Below are 19,859 nucleotides of genomic sequence, written 5' to 3'. Positions count from 1 at the left end.
TTGTAAACAAGGCACTGGGTTTCTTCTTAAGAGACAACTTTAGGGCCTGGGAGGGAACACCCCCCCACACACACACCTCAACTGGTTCAAACCAGACACTACGAGAATGCTCCCCCTTTCTGTATGAATATCTAAGTCTCATCAAAAATCCTAACAAGTTCCCACTCTTTCAAAAGGAGAACAGCAACAGAATTTAGTCTTGCAGCCAACCAAAAACATTTATCTGGCCCTGCTTGTCAAAAGCGGAGGGATAAATTGCTGTTTTACTGAGCAACCAATTAACGTAATGATTTCCCCTATTTCTGTGAGAAGAACAATTTTCAGGGCGAACTCTAGAGAAACAAGGCATGTGCCCCCCACTACTGAGCTCTGTGTACATCTTCCCATCTTCACGGCCTGGACAGAGTACAACAGGACCCGAAAATGATAATAAATGACTCAGCTATAAATATTTTTGCGGTTATCTATGTTTGTTTTATAAAGAAAATTCAACAAAAGATGTAGGACGGTAGAAAAACAATCTAATTTATATTTATCCTATGTTAAAAGAAAGAAGTTTTAATTAGGAAGTATTTCTAACTAGAAATAGACTTTGAACATTTTTTAAATTTGGAATATACATTTTGAAAAGGCTTGGCTTTCCTCCAGTCTATATATGATTATAGGTTTTAAAGAAATAAAATTATTAACATTATAGTATACATATGGAAACTTTATAAACTGAAGCCAACAAAATAATTATTAACATTCAATAAAAAAAGCTTCTCACTACAAAATTTTTTATTCTAAGTTGTTATATTTTGAAGGTCCCTAAATTAATTTATTTCCAAAGGATCTCTAATGCTATAGAGAATTGAGCTTTCTTTGAAATAATATTTAAAAGTCCACTATACGCAAATACACTACATACACTCTTGCTATTAAGTACTACAAATGTTATGTGTTAAGGTAAAATGCTGTCATTTCACGTCCAGCTTGGGAGGCATCTAATAGGACCCTCACTATTTCTAAATTAAGTGGAGCCTCCAAGATAGTGACTAGAAGTTTATTGAAATAAATCTCTTCTTCTTCACAAAGGCAATAATTTTAGTGTCTATCAAATTTAGAGCCCATGGTCAAATGCAACTATAATTTCAGAAAATCTGCAAAGGAACTACCATTCCACACTGAAGGTACCCTGACCAAGAAACTAAGACAGTTTCTTTCATAGTTCAATATGACATGAAAGAAACTTTGTTAAAGGCCAGCATGATTTCTAACAGTTACATTCTAAACTGTGGAGAGACCTCAGAAAACTCAGCATGTGCAGTGAAGTAACAAAAAGAGACAGAAATTTTAGGTCCAAGATTTTTTCTTATATAAAAGGAGACTTTCAGAACACACTTTCTCCAAGGATTTCCAAAGCTGTTTGCACCGGACAGAAGCAGCATGTACAGCATCCCAAGCTTGGTCCTACGATCTGTGATGTATTTCTCTCCATTATGTACATATAGGTGATTATACAACAAGGCTCAATGCATTCATGAACCCCACGTTTGAAAAAATGAGTCACAGAGCAATCCAGGCTCTTTTCTTCCTTCCTTCCTTCCTTTCTCTCTCTCTTTCTCTCTCTCTCTCTCTCTCTCTCTCTCTCTCTCTCTCTCTCTCTCTCTCTTTCTTTCTTTTTTGTCTCATTAAAAGTATATTTTCATATCTCTAAATGGGACTTTATAGAAGCCAGCTCATGCTTTCAAAACTTTAAAAATTGAGAGGAAGGCTCCTTCTCAAGAGAAATGTCCAATTAAAAGAATGAAGGAAAGCCATTCTTAATGTCTACCTACCACAAAAAAAATAGTAAAATAATTAAAAACAGAGAAGTGTCATCTTACTAGGTACATGGAGATGTTTCAAACTGTTTACTCCAAAATTCAATGTACACCACATACACGGGGAGGTGGGACCTTATCACCAAGCTTTACCATGGATTTCTATCACTTTATGCTGGCCAACATAAAGAATTACATTAGACATATTGCTGCTGAAAACATCTGGGGTGAAGGGGTATCTTGGGCACAATACAATTAAAGGAATGATTTATCCCAAACAAAAAAGTCTGAAAGCCATATAAAATTGTATATTTCATATTTAAGAGACAGTTAACTGGCCGGCAACCCCCCAAAAAAATATTTTTCTCTGGTCTTATTTTGTAAGATTACTTTACTAACCACTTTTAAGGAAAGTATTTGTAGAAGTAATGAAAACATCAAAAGACTGTCTCTAAATGATACTTAAATCTTGGGTGGGGGAGCAGCAGGCAGCAAATAAAGCGGCTTGCTGCTATTTTTCTCCCAATTCTCTTCATTCCTTACAAAGTTATAAATGCCTGCGTCTAAACTCTGCAGACAACTTCAGCATCGAATCCGCTAAGACCATAATGGATTCCCGGTGATTCTTCCTTTCCCTAGAACGTATTTTTCTCTCAGCACTGTCCTGGCTACCAAAACCACTTGTCTGTCCCTGCTCTAGCCTGAGGCTCCCTCCCTGCCCCACTAAAAGCAAGGCTTAGAAGAAGCTCCAGCCCTACAACAGATCTGAGGCGAGGCAAAGGAGTTAAACACGAAAGAGCTCTCTAGGAAAATCTAGAAACAGTTAGCTGGCTGTGACACAGACCTGCCAACACCTCGGCACACGGTGGCAAAGTGCCCAAAAAATGCCACCCTCTGGGTAAACCACTTTCTTGTTTTAACTCGAGATGAAGCTACTACCAGTTGCGGAGAGGCGACTAGGGCATTATTTATTTGGCAACCTGGATTTGACTTCCTGTAATCCTACACCGAAACAGCGCCTAATCAACCTGAACCCTGACACCTAGGCCATTATCACCGGGCCTCCGGCTGCGCGCACCTCCCAGCTCCAGGCTGTTACCTCCCACGGCCTTGGCCACCGCGCCGTTGGGCCTCCCGCGGGCTCCCATGGGGCTGCCGTTCTGCTCCAGCCGGGCCACCTTCACCGGGGGAGGCCCCTTGACATCGGGGCTGCCGCTCCTTCGGTCGGGGCTGTCCCGCAGACACGGGCTCTCGCTCCGCCGCTCCATGCTGCTCCGATTTGGAGACAAAGTTCCCACCGGCAGGTCGCAATAAAACGCGCAGGGACCTAGGGAGGGGGCGGAGGGGAGGGAAGGGGGAGGGAAAAAAAAAAGAGGGAAAACCGCTCACACACGTGATAGACGATCAGGCCAGTGGCAGAGCGCTGCACAGCAGCCACACAAACTTCCTCCCACGCTTCAGAAGGGTCCCGAAGGGTCCCGGGGTAGCGGGTCCCAGCCGTACACTGGAGGCCCCAAAGCTGCCCGGAACTGGAGGTGCTGAGACCTGCTCTGCCGCAGGTCCCCAGAGTTAGCCCTCAATGGCACGGAAAGAGTCGGAGCTCACAGCACTTAGTGCTCCATTCATAGCGGGCAGCGCTGGCATTAGCCCTTCTCCGATGGAGAGCCCCCCGCCCCCCACTTGGAGGGGAGGGGGATCGGGGTTTTGAAATGAGAGTACTTCAGAGCAAGAGGTCCCCACCCGGCCTGGGAGGGAGCCAGGGCATACACGGATCCTTAAGCAAATTAATTGCTAGATAAATGTGCTGTGAATGGCCAGGCAGGAGCCAAGGACTTGATCGATAGATCCATGGAATCCCCGCTTTTTACCTTTATGGATCAAGTACACGAGTACACTTGTGTACACACACATACACATACACACCCTCTGCACACAAAAAAAATTAACTATAATTCCACGGAAATGAGCATCCCAAACATTCTGAGGTTTGTAGAGGCTATCCTCCATCACAAGATTACAATTATTATTTCGGAGAATTCTTATCTTCATCTGATCCGGAGTGCTTTTTTAAAAGCCAATAAGCATTAGAACATAAGAAAAGGAAATTTAGATCGCTGGGTGCAGGAGCAGCCCCCATTAATCCTAATTTCTAAATCTGGGAAGTTTTTCTCGGGGTCCTTAGGCGCGCAGCGCTCCACGCAGTTCTCCGCACTCTACAATTTTAGAGGAGTGACCCGGAAGAAGGGAAAACACCTGATGAAACAGCGCCCGAATTGTCACTGGCACCCGCGAGAGGAAGCCCCGAATACACCTGGGGCGCTGAGAATCCTCCGGGGCGCTACGGACGCTGGAGAAGCCGAGTCGCCACGGGTACCGAAGAGACACGGTGGGGGTGACCGAGGGGGGGAAGGAAGAATGCAAGAGAGGTAGGGAGTGCGCCGACGGGTAGCGAGAGAGGGTTCCACGGCACTCCCCGGCTTCGCCTAGGGACGCCCGAGAGCCGGAGCCGCGATCAGCCGGGAACTTAGCGCGCCCCGGGCTTCCCGAACTCCGGGCGCGGCGCGGGAGCCCTGGCCCCAGCGTACTTACTGCTCACGGTCTGTCTGAAACTTGGCTGGCTGGGGCTCTGTCCATGGAGCAAAAGTAGAGAATCCAGGGTGGAAAGTTTCTGGTGATCTGCAGTTCTGTCCTAGTCTTCCTTTCTCTTTCCTCTTTCCCCTTTCCTTTTCCTCTTCCCCGGGTCCTAGTGTTTAAGGTCCTGGGTCAGGGTGTCTTCTGTTCCGAGATGGTTGTTATGATGATGGGGGGGTAGGGGGTGGGGGGGGAGGAGGGAGGAGGAGGAGAGGGAAAGGAGGACTCCTCCTAAGGGGCACCCGAGCGAGCGGGGGAGGGGACGGCAGAGGAGGGGGAGAGAGGGGGCTGAAAGAGCCTTTCACACCTTCGGGAAGGAGACCGGTTCTGGAGAGGAGAAAGGGCTGAGGACTGGGAGGCTGCGGCGGCTGCCGGCTCGTACCGCCGCTAGCTCGAGAGGAGGCGCGGCCGGAGCCGCGGGGACCCGTGCCACCGAGAACGGAGAAGGCGCGGAGACCCCCGGACCGCGCGCAAAGAGAAAAAAACGCGGCGGCCGCCCAAGCTGTCACCTCCAACCTCTCCCCTCGCGGCCGCCTCTGCCAGAAGCCAGAGCCGGACTCACTGACAAGCCGCAGAGAGAGACACACTGAGAGGGAGATGATTATTAGTTGCGTTGAGTCATCAGGCAAAGTGAGTCCTTTTGGGTTGTCCTCGGTTTCCGATTTCTCCCCCCCCTCCCCCTTTCGGTCCCCAGATCTAGCGCCTTCAAAATAATAATTTGGGGTGGGGGTAGGGGAAGTCTCTGGGTTATTTCGGGATGGGAATGGGGGGGACGGATCTAAACCCAAGCCAGACTGGTCCACCGCAATGAAGGAGGGGAGTGGGGGGCGGGGAGGAGGGCTGGGGAGGTTGCGGGGGGAGGGGGGCCCCGCCTGGCAGGAAATTAAACATCAATCAATCAATCGCTGAGAGCACGGCGACACAACGAGCCGGGCTGCGGAGGAGGCATAGGGATAGGCGAGGGGGTGGGAGGCAGGGAGAAAGGAGGAGGAAGGGGAGAGTCGGCGGTGGGAGCGGGGTGGCAAGGACCTCATGCACCGGGCGATGAAGGACGGATGGCTGAGGACTGAGTGCGGCGCGAGGCGGTGGCCACGGCCGGCGGATGGGTGCGTCTGGGCGCGGACGAACGCCAGGGCCCAGGGTCTGGTCCTCCTCCTTGTGGCAAGTCCAGGGAGCAGCCGCCTCGCCCAGCCCCGAGGCGCACTCGTCCCGGCGCGCAGGCTGCGGCGACCAGGCAGGCGCTCGGTGTCGCGGCTCGCCGCCGCAGGGGCGCAGACTGGCGCGCGGGAGGCGGCAGCGGCAGCCTCGTCTCCCGGCTCTGCTAACTGCGCCGAGTACTTTCGACTTTGGAGATAGGAGGGCGATCGCCTCCCCCACCCACCGCCTCCGCCCACCACCCACCGCCTCCGCCCCTCGGAGCAACTTTTCTCGGTGCGGGCGAGCTCCCCATCAGCTCCGAGCCGGCCCGCCGGGCCCGCTGCGCTCCTGGCCGCGCGGAGTGTGGTCGTGGGCGGGGTGGGGTGGGGAGAAGGCCGCTTGCTTCTCCCGGAGATCGGGCGCGGCCGCGGGTCCGAAAACAATAGCCCGGGTGTCCCGAACGCCCGGAGCGAGCCACCGCCCGCCGGGCTGCGGGTGGCACTGGAGCGAGGGTGGCTCGGCGGGCGGGCGGGCGGGCGGGCGCGGGGTCGGGATGCATCCCTGCCACTCTGGCCACGCGGGCGGCGGTGCGAAGCCGCACCGCTCGGGCCGCCCGGAGCCCAGGACCGCGGTGCGGGCCCGGGGCGCCCTCGGGTTGCGGCATGGGGGGGCTCCCGAAGACAACCGAGTCCGGGCGTGCTGCGAGGCCGGGCCGAGCCGAGCCGAGCCGCGGGGACCCAGCCTGTCCCCCCACGAGCGAGGCGGCGCCCGCGCGTCCCCAGCCAGTCCCGGTAGGGCTCGGCAGCTACAAACTTTTGCCGACTCCCGCGGCCCTCGCCTCCCCGGCTCCCGCCGGCGGTGCTCCTTGTTAAGGTGGCACGAGCCCCTGGCCGCCCCGGCCCGGCTCGGGGCCGCGCTTTTGTCCTGGCCGCCCGGCTGCGGCGCGGACCTCCTTAAGAATAAGCACGTGGGCAGGGGCCGCGGCCCCGGCGAAGCGCCGGCCAGTGCCCGGGCGCCCGTCCGCCGCTGGCGGACCTCCGAGGGCGAAAATAGGAATCAGTGCTCTCCGGCCTTCGGGCCAGGGCAGCCCCTTGAACCGGCGGCGCCCCCGCGCCCCCCGTCCCTCCTGGGCACCAGGGTCCCCCTCCCGTTCCCCAGGACCCCGAGGACTCAGCGTCCACGGGTTGCCAGAGCCACTAGTCCCCCTTAAGAAGCGTTGGCTGTACGGCGGCGCCAGAGGGCCAAACTAAATTCGGTTTCGGGAAAACGCGCTCGGGGCAGTTCTCTAAACCCCGGCCTTGAGCTGGGCGAGTGGCGGTGGCTTTGGCGAGTGGTGCAGGAGACCAGGCTGCTTGCTGTCCAGTCGCTTTGTCACCTGGCTTTTCTCCCCCCTCCCCCCCCGCCCCGCCACCATGCCCCAAGGGCCCCAAGCTCACGGCCAGCGAGGCCTGAGGGCTTCTGAAAGAAAAGGGGTCCCCAAAACGAAACCTGTCCCCGGCCTAGGTCTGGGTGCCCAGCACTCGCTCAGTTCCACTCCCAGGAGCCGCCCACCAACTTCACCCGAAGCCCCAGGCGACGGGGGAGCTGAGCCACGCAGAGGTGGGCAAGCAGGGTAGGAATCCTCCGCGGAGACACCGCAGTTTTAGGACGCCTCTTTCTTTGCCCCGATTTTTCTTCCTCAAATTCCGTGCCCCACCAACATGCCCAACCAAAGGGGCTAGAGAGAATTCGAAGCCCTTGAAAGCGAAGTGACTCAAGTAAATAAGCCAGTGAAGGTAGCTAAAAAGGGTTTTGGAAGCAAAGAAAGAAACTGTAAGTTTGATCGACAAACTTTAAAAAAAAAAAAATCTGTACTAGCATATCGAAATGCGAAAGGGGTGTTTCAGAAACTTAACTATCACGGTCAAACTTAGCCTGTTTTTAAAATGAGAAACGCATATATCTTATTTATATATTAACAACAATAAGTCCCCCGTCTCCTTTCTTACCTTGGTGTTGAAACTGCGGGATGCACCTCTGGCCCAATGACCACGAACTAAGAAGAATTGATGATATTAGGACTTCAATACTTCTGGGGGAAAAAATGCAAATCGTTTAGTAGGGATCTTTTTTGTCTGATTCGTCAGTATTATTATATCTGATGATGTGAATGGTTGGAACGATTCTATCCTAAGTCATTAATGAGCTATTTTATAAAAATCACAGTCGGAAAAATCTTCCTTTGCATTTTCCTAGGATCACATTGCCAACCTCACAGGCTTGTGTCAACAGCATGATTATGGACTTCAGCTACACTCTTATAAACAACACAGCAGTATTGTTAATCGGTTAATATTTTATAAAGTGTAAATATTTTATTATGCTCTGAAGGGAACTATTGATTCTAAATTATTAAAAACCCCTAGAAAGTCTATTTAAATAAAGTATACAATTAAGTACAATTAAATGTGCATTGTGGCTAAATTCTGCACCCTTTCAAATTCATTATTTCTCATGTCTATTTTTGATAATGAAAAGAAAATCTACCATTTGGGACAAAAAAGTCTAAGTTATTTAAAATTACATTTCAAAAAATAAATAAATTACATTTAATATACATAAAAATGTCAAATTCGATGTTATTACCAAAATGGTACTTTGAGTGTTGGCAGATTTATTTTTAGTAGGGCGTTTTTCAAATTTATCTTGTTTAGCAAAAGGAGAATTCTAGAAAGTTTTGCCAAGTCTGCCCAGTGTGAATTTTTTCCTTTAGTTTTGTCCCTAATAAAGGCCTTTTCTGTTTCAAGTTCCATGTGCTTTTCCCAGCCGTTGACTCATTTCAGCTAAAGCAATTACTTCAAACACTTCTAATCCCTCCAGTAAGATATATCTTAAATAATACTTTCACAACTTCTGTTATGATTTTCATTTTAAAAAAACAGTTAATAAATATATTTGATGATGATTCAAAAAATGGTTTGGTTTCATTTTGTATTCCCTATGACGGTTTAGTTCCAAACATTTTTTGAAACAAATCACACTTTTTAAAAATGGTATAAGTACATTTGTCTTTTTAAATAAGTAATCCAAAACTTACACACACACACACACACACACACACACACACCGAATTAGGAAACAGTTGCCCCCATGCTCAGAACGCAAAGTTGGGGGGTGGGGTATGTTTCCTCCGTTTGCTTCTGACCTACATTTTTTTTGAGGGTGATCTACACAGACTTTTCTAGGATTCTCCGGGCCCTATTTTTTCCCCTTATGTTATGTAGTCAAAGGTCGCGTCTTTCACAGCCACGCTGTTATTTTTATTTATTTATTTTAAGCAACAACAACAAAAACAACGACACTTCCTAGGCTCGGGTTTAATGCGCCTAGTTCTCCTTTCCAGGCTGGTTTTCTGTCTTCCCAGGCCTAAGTCTTCTTACAGCCTGCACTTTTAATGACAATGTTGTATGATTTCTCCTCGTCGCCCCTGAGCTTTTGGCCTTTCGGGTCCTCCTCCCAGATCAACCTTCGGTGGTGTGCTGGCTGTGGACCACCTAGGCCCGACTGCCCTGGCAGGACTTAGTGCCAAGCTCACCGCACTTCAGCGTTCAGACTTCGGGCTCTGGAAGGCCCGGCATTCACCCCCTGCCTCTCTGGCTCTCAAGTTTGGTCACCCAGGCAAAGAAGCCTTTCCAGAGGTGCGCTGCCTCTTTTTGAGCACTTGAAAGTTGCTGCTGATTTTTTTCTTTCCACCCCAGGATACTCATTCAAAACTTCATGGCGGGCAATGGCTTCTAGGAACCAAAACCGGGCCAAATGCTTCTCCAGTAGCTGGCCCCGCTAGGGACGGGGGACGGGGCGGGGGGGGGGGTCATTTCTTTCTAAGGATACCCACGTCATGTCTGAAGCCAGTTTCGGACTGTCCGTCCGTGGAAAGTTAGGCGACCAACACTTTAGAAGCATATGCCAATGCGTTTAGATTGCAAATCCAGTAAGTCCAGCGGACCAGGGACAGGGAGGTGGGGTGCAGGGGAGCCAGGGCGAGCCTGGGAAGGAAGGTCAGGTCTACTGGGATGGCTTAAACCCTTTCTCAGACTACTCTGGGGACTGACCAAAACGCACGGGCAGGGGACACTTACTTCGTTATCACCCAGCTTCCTCGTTGGCATCAGAGCCCAAGAGATCAACCCGCGCTGGGCAAATATAAAAGGGCTCGCAGTTTCCCTAGCCGCTCTAGGGGCCTAGGTGTGGGCGGCGCAGTGGGATTCTCCCACGGACCTCAGAGGAACGTGCCACTGAGGCCTGGTCAGAGATGAGCCGGGGGGAGACGCAACGTAGTGGGGAAAGGTGGTGGGCGACTAGTCCCTGGGAGCCGAGCGGCCAAGGTGTCTGGGAGTCGGAGTTCAGGGCAACCCACAAGGCCAAAGCCCAGGGGACGGAGAGTCTCCAGGGTGACTCGGTGAGCTGTGGCTGGGAAGCCCTTTGGCTTTCTGAGGTCCTAGGTGACCGAGATGAGCGTCTGGTGTGGGCTCTGCTTCCGAGAAGGAGGGTCGTGAGGAGACAGGTTTCAGAGCTGGGCGAGTCCTGGACGAAGGGTTGATGTCAGGTTCGCGGTCACCGGGTGGGAAGCCCCGGAAAGGCACGGCTGGCGACACAGGGCAGTATCCCTCCACGCCAAGGGCTTCCCTGGATCCGACGTTCTTTTCCAAGTGTCTTAAAAGGTAGTTTTCCTTCCGCAGCCGTGCCCCGAGAAAACGACTGCCCCTCTAATGTAATCTAAGTGTAGACATCTACTATACGTGGTGGAAATGAACAAGGCAGGAGGCAGAGAGGAGGCCAAAGGCACCGCCGCGGCCACGCGGCCCCATCTTGGAGCTGCGCGGGCTGCACGGGCTATATTTTTTTTCCTTGGGGAAACACCGATCGGGGAGGCCGAAGGAATTCCGGCCCAAAGCGAAGAACCAGAGGCCAAGGCTGGTTGTCAAGGTCCCCTCCACCTCCAAGACCGGGTCACTGCCAGGGGTCCCCGCCCAGAGTGGAGGCGACGTCTCCCTACAGCGCCACCGCGTGGGCTGCGGCTGGAACCGGCGGAGCCCGCTGCGGCGAGCCCTCTGCGCTGCGCCGAGAATCCTCAGGTTAATGAGGCGCGGAGCCGGTGCGGTCCCCACCCCCCCGGCCTCGGGGACCAGCAGACCACCCAAGCCCAAGATGCTGCGACCGCACACGCACGCAAAACAGCCTGGCCGGCCGTGGCCCCCAATCTTTTGTAATGAAAACTACTCCCCCCCCCCCAAAAAAAAAAAAAGCGCAAGGCATGTCATCCAACCTCCATCCCTAACTCCTGGCCGACGGAGCCGCACTTATCCCCAGCCCAGGGCTGGAGAGCTCAGGCCTTTGGATGCCAGGCGGTCCTAGCCCCAGAGTCGCCAGAGCACACCAGGACTCGGGGCCCGCGCTAAGTAAGCCTGAGCCGCCCCGGAAAAGCTGATGCAGCTAGCACGCCACGTCCTAGGCACTTACTGGGACCACGGATGAGGCGCATAGTCAGTGTATCCTGTTCGGGGGGACCTAGAAAGCTTCCGGGATTGGAACTTTCACTTTCCCCGGGGTTGCAGGAAGCCCCCCAGACACCCGCTTAGACCATTAAGGCTTGACATCCGGACTAAAGTCCAGGTGGCTGAGTCGCCGCTGTCCTCCCGGGCCTCAGTCCTCTGCGGCCGCCCGTGCCTTCCCCCCCCCGTGTCTTGGAAGGACAAACCCAGCAGAGCTGGCCATCACCTGGCGCCCCTCTGAAGTTACATCAAGACGTGAGAGCCCCCCCGGGGGGGGAACAGCTTGGAGGACTTCGCTAGGAAGGGGATTTCTTGTTGCTGCTGCTGCTGCTGCAGTTTTAATGCACTCAATTCTCTGCCCACCCCCCTGGGTCACACACACACACACACACACACACACACACACACACACACACACAGTGGCACTGCCTGGGGAAAGCAATCGCTGACCCAGAAAGGTGTAAATCCACCTAGTGCCCACCCCGATTATAACAGGAGCGCGCCCTGGACGCCCGAACCCGCGGGTTCCAGGCCGGGCCACATCCGGTTCTTTGGGACCAGTGACCACCAGCGCCACCCAAGATAGAGCCTGTCCTGTCGGGAGAGCTGGATTGCGGCACTCCGTGACCCCTTGGCCTGCTTTCCCACAGCCCCAACAGCAGCGGTGACCGGTTCATTTCTGATGCCTGGTACCCCACATCCCCCCCCCCCCGTGGCCATCTGACCACGCCGAGCCTGGCACCCCTGGTCAAGTGGCTCACCTCAGCAGTCTGCGCTCGCTTTCGCCCCTCTTGCCCAGTCCCTAGTGAGAAGTGGTAGGGTCAACGCGGAGCCGGCCGGCGTTGGCTGCTCACCTCCAGGAGCCAAGGAAGGTGCCCTAGGCGTCGCAGGTCCAGCCCCGGGCTGATTTAAATAACTAATAAGCTCAGAGAAATTTTACGAGGGGAACTTTTCCTTTTAGTATCAATAAAGCTTAGTAATCGGGTTTGTTGGTTACCTAAGCTTCTCTCTCTCTCTCTCTCTCTCTCTCTCTCTCTCTCTCTCTCTCTCTCTCTCTCTCTCTCTCTCCCTCTCCCTCTCCCTTTCCCCCTCTCTCTCCCCTCTTCCCTCTCTCTGTCCTCTCCTCCCTTCCCCTCCCTCTCCTCTCTCTTCTCCTCTTCTCTCCTCTTCTTCTCTCCTCTCCTTTCCTCTCCTCCCCGTTTTCAAAAAAACGGGCCACTACATTTGGTGTGTGTGACTGTGAATGTGGGAAAGCTGTTTGTTTTCAAAGCCCTTTGCTTACAGAACAAATATGATTGCGCTCGGGAGCGGAGAGTTTTGAAAGGTGAACTGTGGTTATTTCGGAAGCGAAAAATCGCGCGAGCACACACACACACACACACACACACACACACACACACACACACAAATAGGAGGAAGGGTCCTAAAAAGACTTTAGCATTTTGTGTGATAGGGGGAAAAACTGTGCGTTTTCCCTAATAGTTCTCCTTTTAATTAATTTTCACTGCATTCGGACTCGTAGATTTTTAGTAATAATTTGGTTTTAGCAAAAATTCTATGCCATTACACAATTTGAATTTTTATTTTTGCTTCTAACCATTTCAAGCATGCTTTTCCAAGAGTGGATATTTTCCAGTCTGTGAGTTAAGCCTTGATTTTTCAAAGTAAAGGAGATTTTTTTTCCATGTACAGAAATTGTTTATAGCCAATTAACTAGTATCTTTGGGGTTGTATCCACCTATACAAAAATCTTGTAAACTAAAAACAAATCTAAGAGCGGTTTTCACTAAGCGTGTGGGTTCTCGTTTGTTTTTCTTCCTTTTCACATGAAGGTTAAAGACGGGATTTCAAAAGAGAAAACTTCGAGATGTGTTGTGCTAAAATTTACCTGAAGTTAAATTCTTCCTCCAAGCAGCATAGTTACTGTCTCCAGACATCAGCCTAACGAGCACATTATTAATAGGTTCGAGTGCTAAGTAAACAGAGAAAAGAAATGTTATACAAGTTTTCCAGGGGGCAAAGTGCTGGCTCCTGAAGTTACCAGAAGTGTGCCCAAACCTGTGAGTTCATGTCTCCCGTGTTTTCACTATACTTGGGAGTAATTTTCCTTTCCGTTCTTAGCTGGGAAATTGACAGGCTTTCCTTGTTCCAATAGTTTTAGACTGTGGGACCTGAAGTCTATGGAGGATTGCTTCTGCCAGGTAACTTCCGGAGATGTGGGGTTATTCCGAGATAGACCCACCCCTTTTCACATTCCAGGTGGAAAGAGGCGTCCCGCTGACCTTTGCAGACTCTGCCTACTTGATCCGGAGGCCAGCGACACAGCAGTGCCGGGCCCTTCTCGCCCTTGTGAAGATTTCCCCAGCCCCTGCTGCTCCGCTCCGCTCACCAGCATACCCCGAAGCTCCAGCGAAAGTGCATCTCTTCTGGACCTCAGTGAGGGCTACTTGCAGACAACTTGCCATTCCATTGGCTCTCCACCACGCTCCTGCAAACACCCATCACCTTCAACTGGGCATCTCCTCCAGCGCCCACTACCTACCGTGGGTGTGTCCAGGGAGCTCGGTGTGAGTTACCTTTGTTCTCCTCATGGGCCATGTGGACGGAGGAGGTATCCTCTCACTGTTGTGTGGATTGGAGGAAATGGCAACTTAAGAAGAAAAATGCAGGGCCCAGGCGGGCTAACCTAGAGCCTCAGAGTGGGCACCTCTGCCTGCTCAACCAGTCTGCCTTCCTGCCTTCCCACCGCTGGTTCCCTCCTCTGGACTTAAGTCCAGACCGCACTGCAGTGGAAATCCTGGCTGTCCTTCACAACCCCCTGCTATCCTAAGTTTTTGTTTCGGTTCATCTGTTTTCTGGGGATGCAGAAAATCCACTTTTGTTCTCTTCCCTTCCTGGTTTTGCCTCGTTTGCACTTTTTTTTTAAGCGCATCCCTCAAGCCTGGTCTCTGCCAGGCCCTCTGCTACTTCCCCACGTTCTCTGTGCAAGAGCAAGACGTGATTTGTCTGTTTACAGCAGGTTTAATTAAGACAGTTATGTGCCGTGAACTCTTTAGGCGCCAATCAATGCACTTTGATTTGGAAAGTCAAATAGAATCACATCCTACACTCGCGGCCCCACGCGGGCCGCCCAGGCTCTTGAAAACATTGGCTGTCTTCCTCCACCCGCTTCACTGGACCTGGGCGAATTCCCGGCAGGACAAGCTGCTCTTCGGATTCCAAGAGACCTCAAAGTCAGGATTTCAGGCCAGATCGAAGCCTTCCGGGTTAGGAGCTTGAAGGGCTGGATGCTCAGAGCGCTCCTGGTGGCTGGTGGCTAAGGAGCTGGCATCCGACTTCCGGGGACCAGATCGGACTTTTCAAATGTTGGATCCCAACACCTTCAAGCCGCGGCTCCCGTCCTCCTCACTGCTAAGTGGGGTACATGCCTCTCTATTTTCCCCAAGATATGCCTTCCCTTCCCTCAACTCTTAGGTTGCTGGCTCCAGCCCTGAAGGCTCTCTAGTTTGTCAATGAAAACCTCCAGCAAAACGGAATGCCACATTTTTAGGGCGGCGGCCACGCACACGTTCTCCGTCCTTCCCTTTCCACACGAAGTCCTTCCGCTCTCCCCGAAAGGAAAGGGGTCGGTCGGGTGAAGATCTACGATAACTCCCTTCCCCCACAAAGTTGGATGAGAACTCCTGGACTCAAGAGCCTGGGTGTGGAGTAGGTTATTGTGGTTAGCAGGCAGCGGTGAGTCCTCCTCTGCTGTTCCTCCCCCCTCTACCTCCAGCCTCTTGACCAACAACCTAGTCCTTGGACCCCTTGAGATCCCAGACCCTTCCCTCTAAAAAGCCGCAGCTCGACCACCAGCTTCACCGTGTCATCAGCAAGAGTGTCATCAGCAAGAGACACCTGATCCCCAGTACTTTTTAAGTCTAGTGAGACGACTTCGTCCCATTCCCACGCCTAGCCCCACTCCAGGAGGACTAGAGGAGCCCGAGACATTGGATTTGCTTCTGCTTGCTTCATGGAAGAGGGAATCTGGGGAAGGCTGGACCAAAAGCAGTAAGGAAACAGCGCTTTTGGCTGCTGCTGAGACCCTGGAAGGGTCCATTTTGGCAGGCTAAATGCACAAATCTCCTCCAGGGGTACCCCAAGGCCCCTTGCAAGAAGGCTAGAGTTTTGTCTTTTTTTTTTTTTCCCTGACTCCAATCTATTTCTGTTTAAAACCAACCCTGGCACTAGAAAGTTGTTGCTCCCAGAGTGGCCGGCGACTCTCCTCCCCGAGTCACGTCTTACTTAGGAACAGGGTGCAACAGGAGTCGGGGTAGCCGTGGGAGAGCCAAGAGGCAGCGCCTTTCCTTTGAGGCCCGAACCCGGCGCCTGTGTACTTCATGTTTAGGGGCCCCAGAGTGGAGGGGGCAGTCTTATCCGGTGCCGTATTCACCCTGGGCTCACCTGTTAGCTGAGCCAGCTAGGGCGAGCCAGCTGTGAATGGATACATGAATGAGCTCCTGGGTGCTAGCACTAAGAAGCCAATCTTGGTTAATTGGACTGTGGGCAGATGCTGGCGAGTGCTTCCCCCACCACACACACACACCCACACCCACACCCACACCCACACCCACACACACACACACACACACACACACACACACACTCCCGCCCCGCCCCCGAGGCCCGCCTCTGGGCAGGATTGAGGTGGTGAGGCTGCCCAGCAACCCCCGCCCTGCAGGCCCAGCTCCGGCCGGCCCTGGCAATCTCTGCACTTTGTCATCGCGCCCGAGTATTTGACATTCGCAATTATCTGCAAATACCCTGATCGGTTTGTATATGAAACACTTTTTTTCTTGCCTTAAGGTTGGAATCTGGTAAATTTCAGACAAGTGGTTGGGGGGAGGGGTGACCTTACAGACCAAGGGGGACCCAGCCTGTGAATGTGGTTCCGTGGAGCTGGGCGTCGGGATGTGACAGCCTTGGTTCCCTCAGCATGGCCACAAATAAAGGCCTATCCAAGGCTAGAAAGGGCCCAGGGCAGAAGCCTGGACTCTTATTTCTGAAAGAACACCCTAATGTCCAGAAAGAGCGAGGCTACAGTGGCCAGGGCGATCCTGCCACGCTACAGCCTCCGGAGTCAGTCATCTTGAAACCCAAAAAGGGCACCGCCAAGCCTGGTAGTCGTCACCAAAAGTGTCACTCACCAGTTCTGCATCCCGTGGCCACGAACTGACGTGCTCAAAGAGCCGTCCCAGAGAGCCCGGTGCTGGGAGTTCTCCCTCTGACCCCGCCGTCCTGGGGGAAGTAAACCATGCCCCCGCTTCAAAGAGTCGCGGGCGGACGCCGCTTTGAATCTCCTCCTGTCTCCGGATCCTTGGGGATCCTAAATCCAGAAGTGGTAGCCCCTAGATCGCTCACCACTCCTGTGTGTCTCACTTTCGGGGCTACCTGCCCACAAGAGGGAGGGAGGAGGGAGGTGGAAAGGGGACCGGAGAGAAGAGGGGAGGGTGGAGAGCCAGGGGAGGGAGACTGGCGGTGGGGTCGCCGCGCAGGCCTAAAGAAGCAAGAAGACTAAATCTGACACTCCAGCTTCCTCAGAAACCTGGTTCTGGACCCCGCCAGGGTCCTAGGGCCTTGAGCCTAGCTAGGGATGCGGAGACCAGACCGATTCCAACCACACACATAGCTGGACGCTTCTGCCAGACTGGGCGTCTTTCCAGCCGACAAGCAGAGCTCGTCGGTGTCCCGCACATCAGCAACTTGAAAAAAACATTTCACAAAAGCCCTTCCTTGGCGCTGTTATTTCGGCTCCGCTACAGACGACCCAGTTAGTCCCCTCTGGCACCAAGGACCCTATTCCTATAAAGTTTGGGGAGGGGTTAGCTTAGAGGAAGGTGTGTTTGGATGGAGGTGGGGGACAGGGGACATGCAGCACTAACAGGGAAAGGTGGGGCGGTAAGTTTAGGAAGTCTGTATCTCCCGACTGCCAAACGGTGAGCGTTTTCTGAAAAGTCAGAGGAGGCTGGCTAAAGAGTACTTCTCCCTCTTCCCTGGAGAGACCTTTAAAGCCGGACTGCACCCCACGGTCCGCCCAGGGAAACCTGAAGAAAGGCTGGAAGCGCACAGAGTCGCAAAGTTTGGCTTCAGCCTCTTACCGCAATAAAGTGTGGGTGGCTCGAAAGGGTCTTTGCTGTTTTCAGTGGCGCCCTTGACCCCCGAGTAACCTATATAGGAAAGGCAAAGCGGCTATTTAACTCACAGGTCGCAGCTCCCTTCTAGGATTCTCGGAAAGCAGCTAGAGACACCCAGAGTGCCTACCTCCTCCCTCCCTTTCTTGGGAGCCTGATCCCTAGTTTGAGGCCCAGTCCCACCTTCAGATTCTCTGGCTAGGCCCTGCCTCTGCAGAAAGCATCGTGGGGTCTTGGGGTCCGCGTGTGGTTACCTCAGCAGGGTGGGGAAAGAACAGGTGAGACTCACTGCGCCATGTGTGCGCGGGGGTGGGGGTGTGGGGGAGCAGAACTGGCCTGGCCTACGCAGGAAGCGAGGACAAGACGCTCAGAGGCGGAACAAACCTTTTACCCCTCATTTTCCACCCCCCTCCCTCACTCGGTAAGGTGTGTGCCAGCTAGAGTCTATCTGCGCATTCCCCAGAAAACGCCCCATGGAGCTGGGTTAGACTTTGCTTATTTGACCAACTCAGCAGCCGGCTCCCCATCACCCTGAGTCGTATCCCTCACTGCGTCCCGGGCTGCTCGCCCTTTGGCAGAACTGACGGCTGCTTTGACCCAGCAGAGCGCGCCCTGCACTAACCTGAATTTAGAGCTAACCTTTGTGGGAGCCGGCACTGCCGCACCCCTAAATGAGCTGGCGCCCCGACCTCCTGCTAACATCTTCTGCTTTGAAACGAATCAGAGCCCTAGTCTTCCCGCCCTAAATGACTTCGTTTTGGAGCGTTACTCCCATCTAAGAGGAGAGAGGGAAGTACCCAAGACCAGGGACACCGACAGCAGCGGCTGACTGGGGCCTCCTCACCTGTGAGATCTTGGCTTCCAGGGTCTCAGTAAAAAGGGCGCGGAAGCCTGAAAACTGAGAATTCACCTTGCCCAGGTCTCGCAGGGCAACCAGAGTTAGGATGATGTGTGCGGACTACCCGGGGATCCCAGGCAGAGAAGAGGGTTCTGCATACTGGGCGTATCAGCTTTTTTCAAGCGTGGCCCTGACTTTATGGCAACTTAAGAAAAGCCTCCGAACTCGTGTGTCAGGGTTGTAACACCCCCGGTACACGCCATTCCCACCTCAGACAGCACCCAGGATCTTCCGTAGGCCTTACTTACCACGTTCCCAACAGTTCAGGCTCCAGCTGCCCCTAGTGTTAGAGGGCTAGCGGTGGACACCAATTAGCCACCGTTTACAGAGTAGGTGCTTCTGGTGTTATTTACAGCTAATTGCTTGTGCTGGGAAATGCTGGTTACCCGGGAGGCTGAGTGCTTCTGAGGGCCACAGGCGGACCACATGGTTTCTAAGCTCACCCTTGAAGACAAGGTGCTAGGGAGGCAGCTGTGTCTACTAGGTCCCGGCCTAGGGTCACCCGGCTTGCCAGAGTCCACCTGGGGCACCTTCCGCTGGTAGCTTTCTCATATGGCCTGCCGACTGGACCTGAGCCTGGAACGGAGGAGGGAGCCCAGTGCCCGGATAGCTGTTCCTTTCCGGTTGTTGCAGAAGTGAATGTGTTAGCTGGCGAGGAGACTGCCTATGTTCAGATGCAGGTATTCTGTATTTTTTTCCTGCACACTCGTACATGGGTGCATACATACTATGGTGGTCCCACGTAGTTTAAGCCTTGTTTTAAATATTCTATGCCATCTAATCCCTTCCCATTCTTTTTCTCAAGCTCTTTATTCCCAGGAGCTTTATGTAACCTCAGTACAAATTGGAGCACCAAGATCTGCGGGCTGTGCCTCAAGAATAACAGCATCAGAGCCTCTCTCCTGACCCCAAGGACTTCAGGGAGGATTTAGAAGCTTTCAAGGTACGACTACTGTTTTAAGAACAGCATGGAAAAAGAAGCAAGGACACAGAGTAAAGGGGTGGCCTGATGCGAAGTACTGTGCTGGGTGTGTATGAAAGCGTGGTGACGAAATCCACTATTCTGTACGCTAACTAAACATTTTAATAAAAGAACACAAATCCAGGGTCAAGTGGAAAGCGACAAACTAAAGTGTATGTCCCCTGTGCCCAGTGTGACTCCCTGGTCAGTGCTCTCTCTCTCTCTCTCTCTCTCTCTCTCTCTCTCTCTCTCTCTCTCTCTCTCTCACACACACACACACACACACACACACACACACACACACACACACCACTAGCCTCTCTATAGACACCAATCTGTCCTCCCATGGGAGCACACCGGCAGCTGCAGGGTAGGTGTCCTCCTAATGCCCCCGCACCCAAGCCACTTCAGAGAGGATGCAAAAGCAGAGTGTCTCACACTTGGAAGCAAGCCTAAAGAGCACCTGGCCCACCCACAGCAGTTCACAGAGGACAGTGCTTGAGAGAAGACAAAGAGCAGCTTTGCAGGGGAAGAGTTCAGACCGGAGCTCTTCTCCAGAGCCCTGGGTCTAACACAGCTGGGAAGACAGGGCGCCTTATCCCTGTGAGATAGCGTAGGTTCCACGTCGTAAGGCACGCTATTTAACGCTATCATCTACATTTACATTTGACACTTTCATCATCATTGTAATAAATCCTATAAATAAAAGAGGAGTGGCACCGGCAC

General features: G+C 52.8%; 1 protein-coding gene and 1 long non-coding RNA gene across 4 annotated transcripts in view; one reads left to right on the top strand and one right to left on the bottom strand.

The window, feature by feature from the left end:
• The window catches only part of Satb2 (SATB homeobox 2), a 207,669-nt gene that overhangs the window by 165,635 nt on the left and 22,175 nt on the right, over positions 1 to 19,859 (bottom strand). Inside the window, exons 2-3 of one of the 3 annotated variants that reach the window (XM_076550365.1) lie at positions 7,562 to 7,644; positions 2,905 to 3,132 (exon numbers count right to left, since the gene is read on the bottom strand). In XM_076550365.1, coding sequence (XP_076406480.1) covers positions 2,905 to 3,073 — 169 coding nt within the window. In that variant the 5' untranslated portion in view covers positions 3,074 to 3,132; positions 7,562 to 7,644. Of the gene's footprint in view, positions 1 to 2,904; positions 3,133 to 4,394; positions 5,210 to 7,561; positions 7,658 to 19,859 lie in introns of those variants that run through there. The other 2 variants (XM_042260354.2, XM_006974897.4) reach the window with 2 other exon arrangements.
• On the top strand, positions 4,977 to 19,284 carry LOC143268322 (uncharacterized). Its single transcript, XR_013044155.1, has 2 exons — positions 4,977 to 5,066; positions 18,978 to 19,284. It is a non-coding gene; the product is annotated as an uncharacterized LOC143268322 (long non-coding RNA).

The sequence above is a fragment of the Peromyscus maniculatus genome, chromosome 13 (assembly GCF_049852395.1).
Source record: "Peromyscus maniculatus bairdii isolate BWxNUB_F1_BW_parent chromosome 13, HU_Pman_BW_mat_3.1, whole genome shotgun sequence".
NCBI lineage: Eukaryota > Metazoa > Chordata > Mammalia > Rodentia > Cricetidae > Peromyscus > Peromyscus maniculatus.
This window is presented reverse-complemented; position numbering and strand designations above follow the sequence as displayed.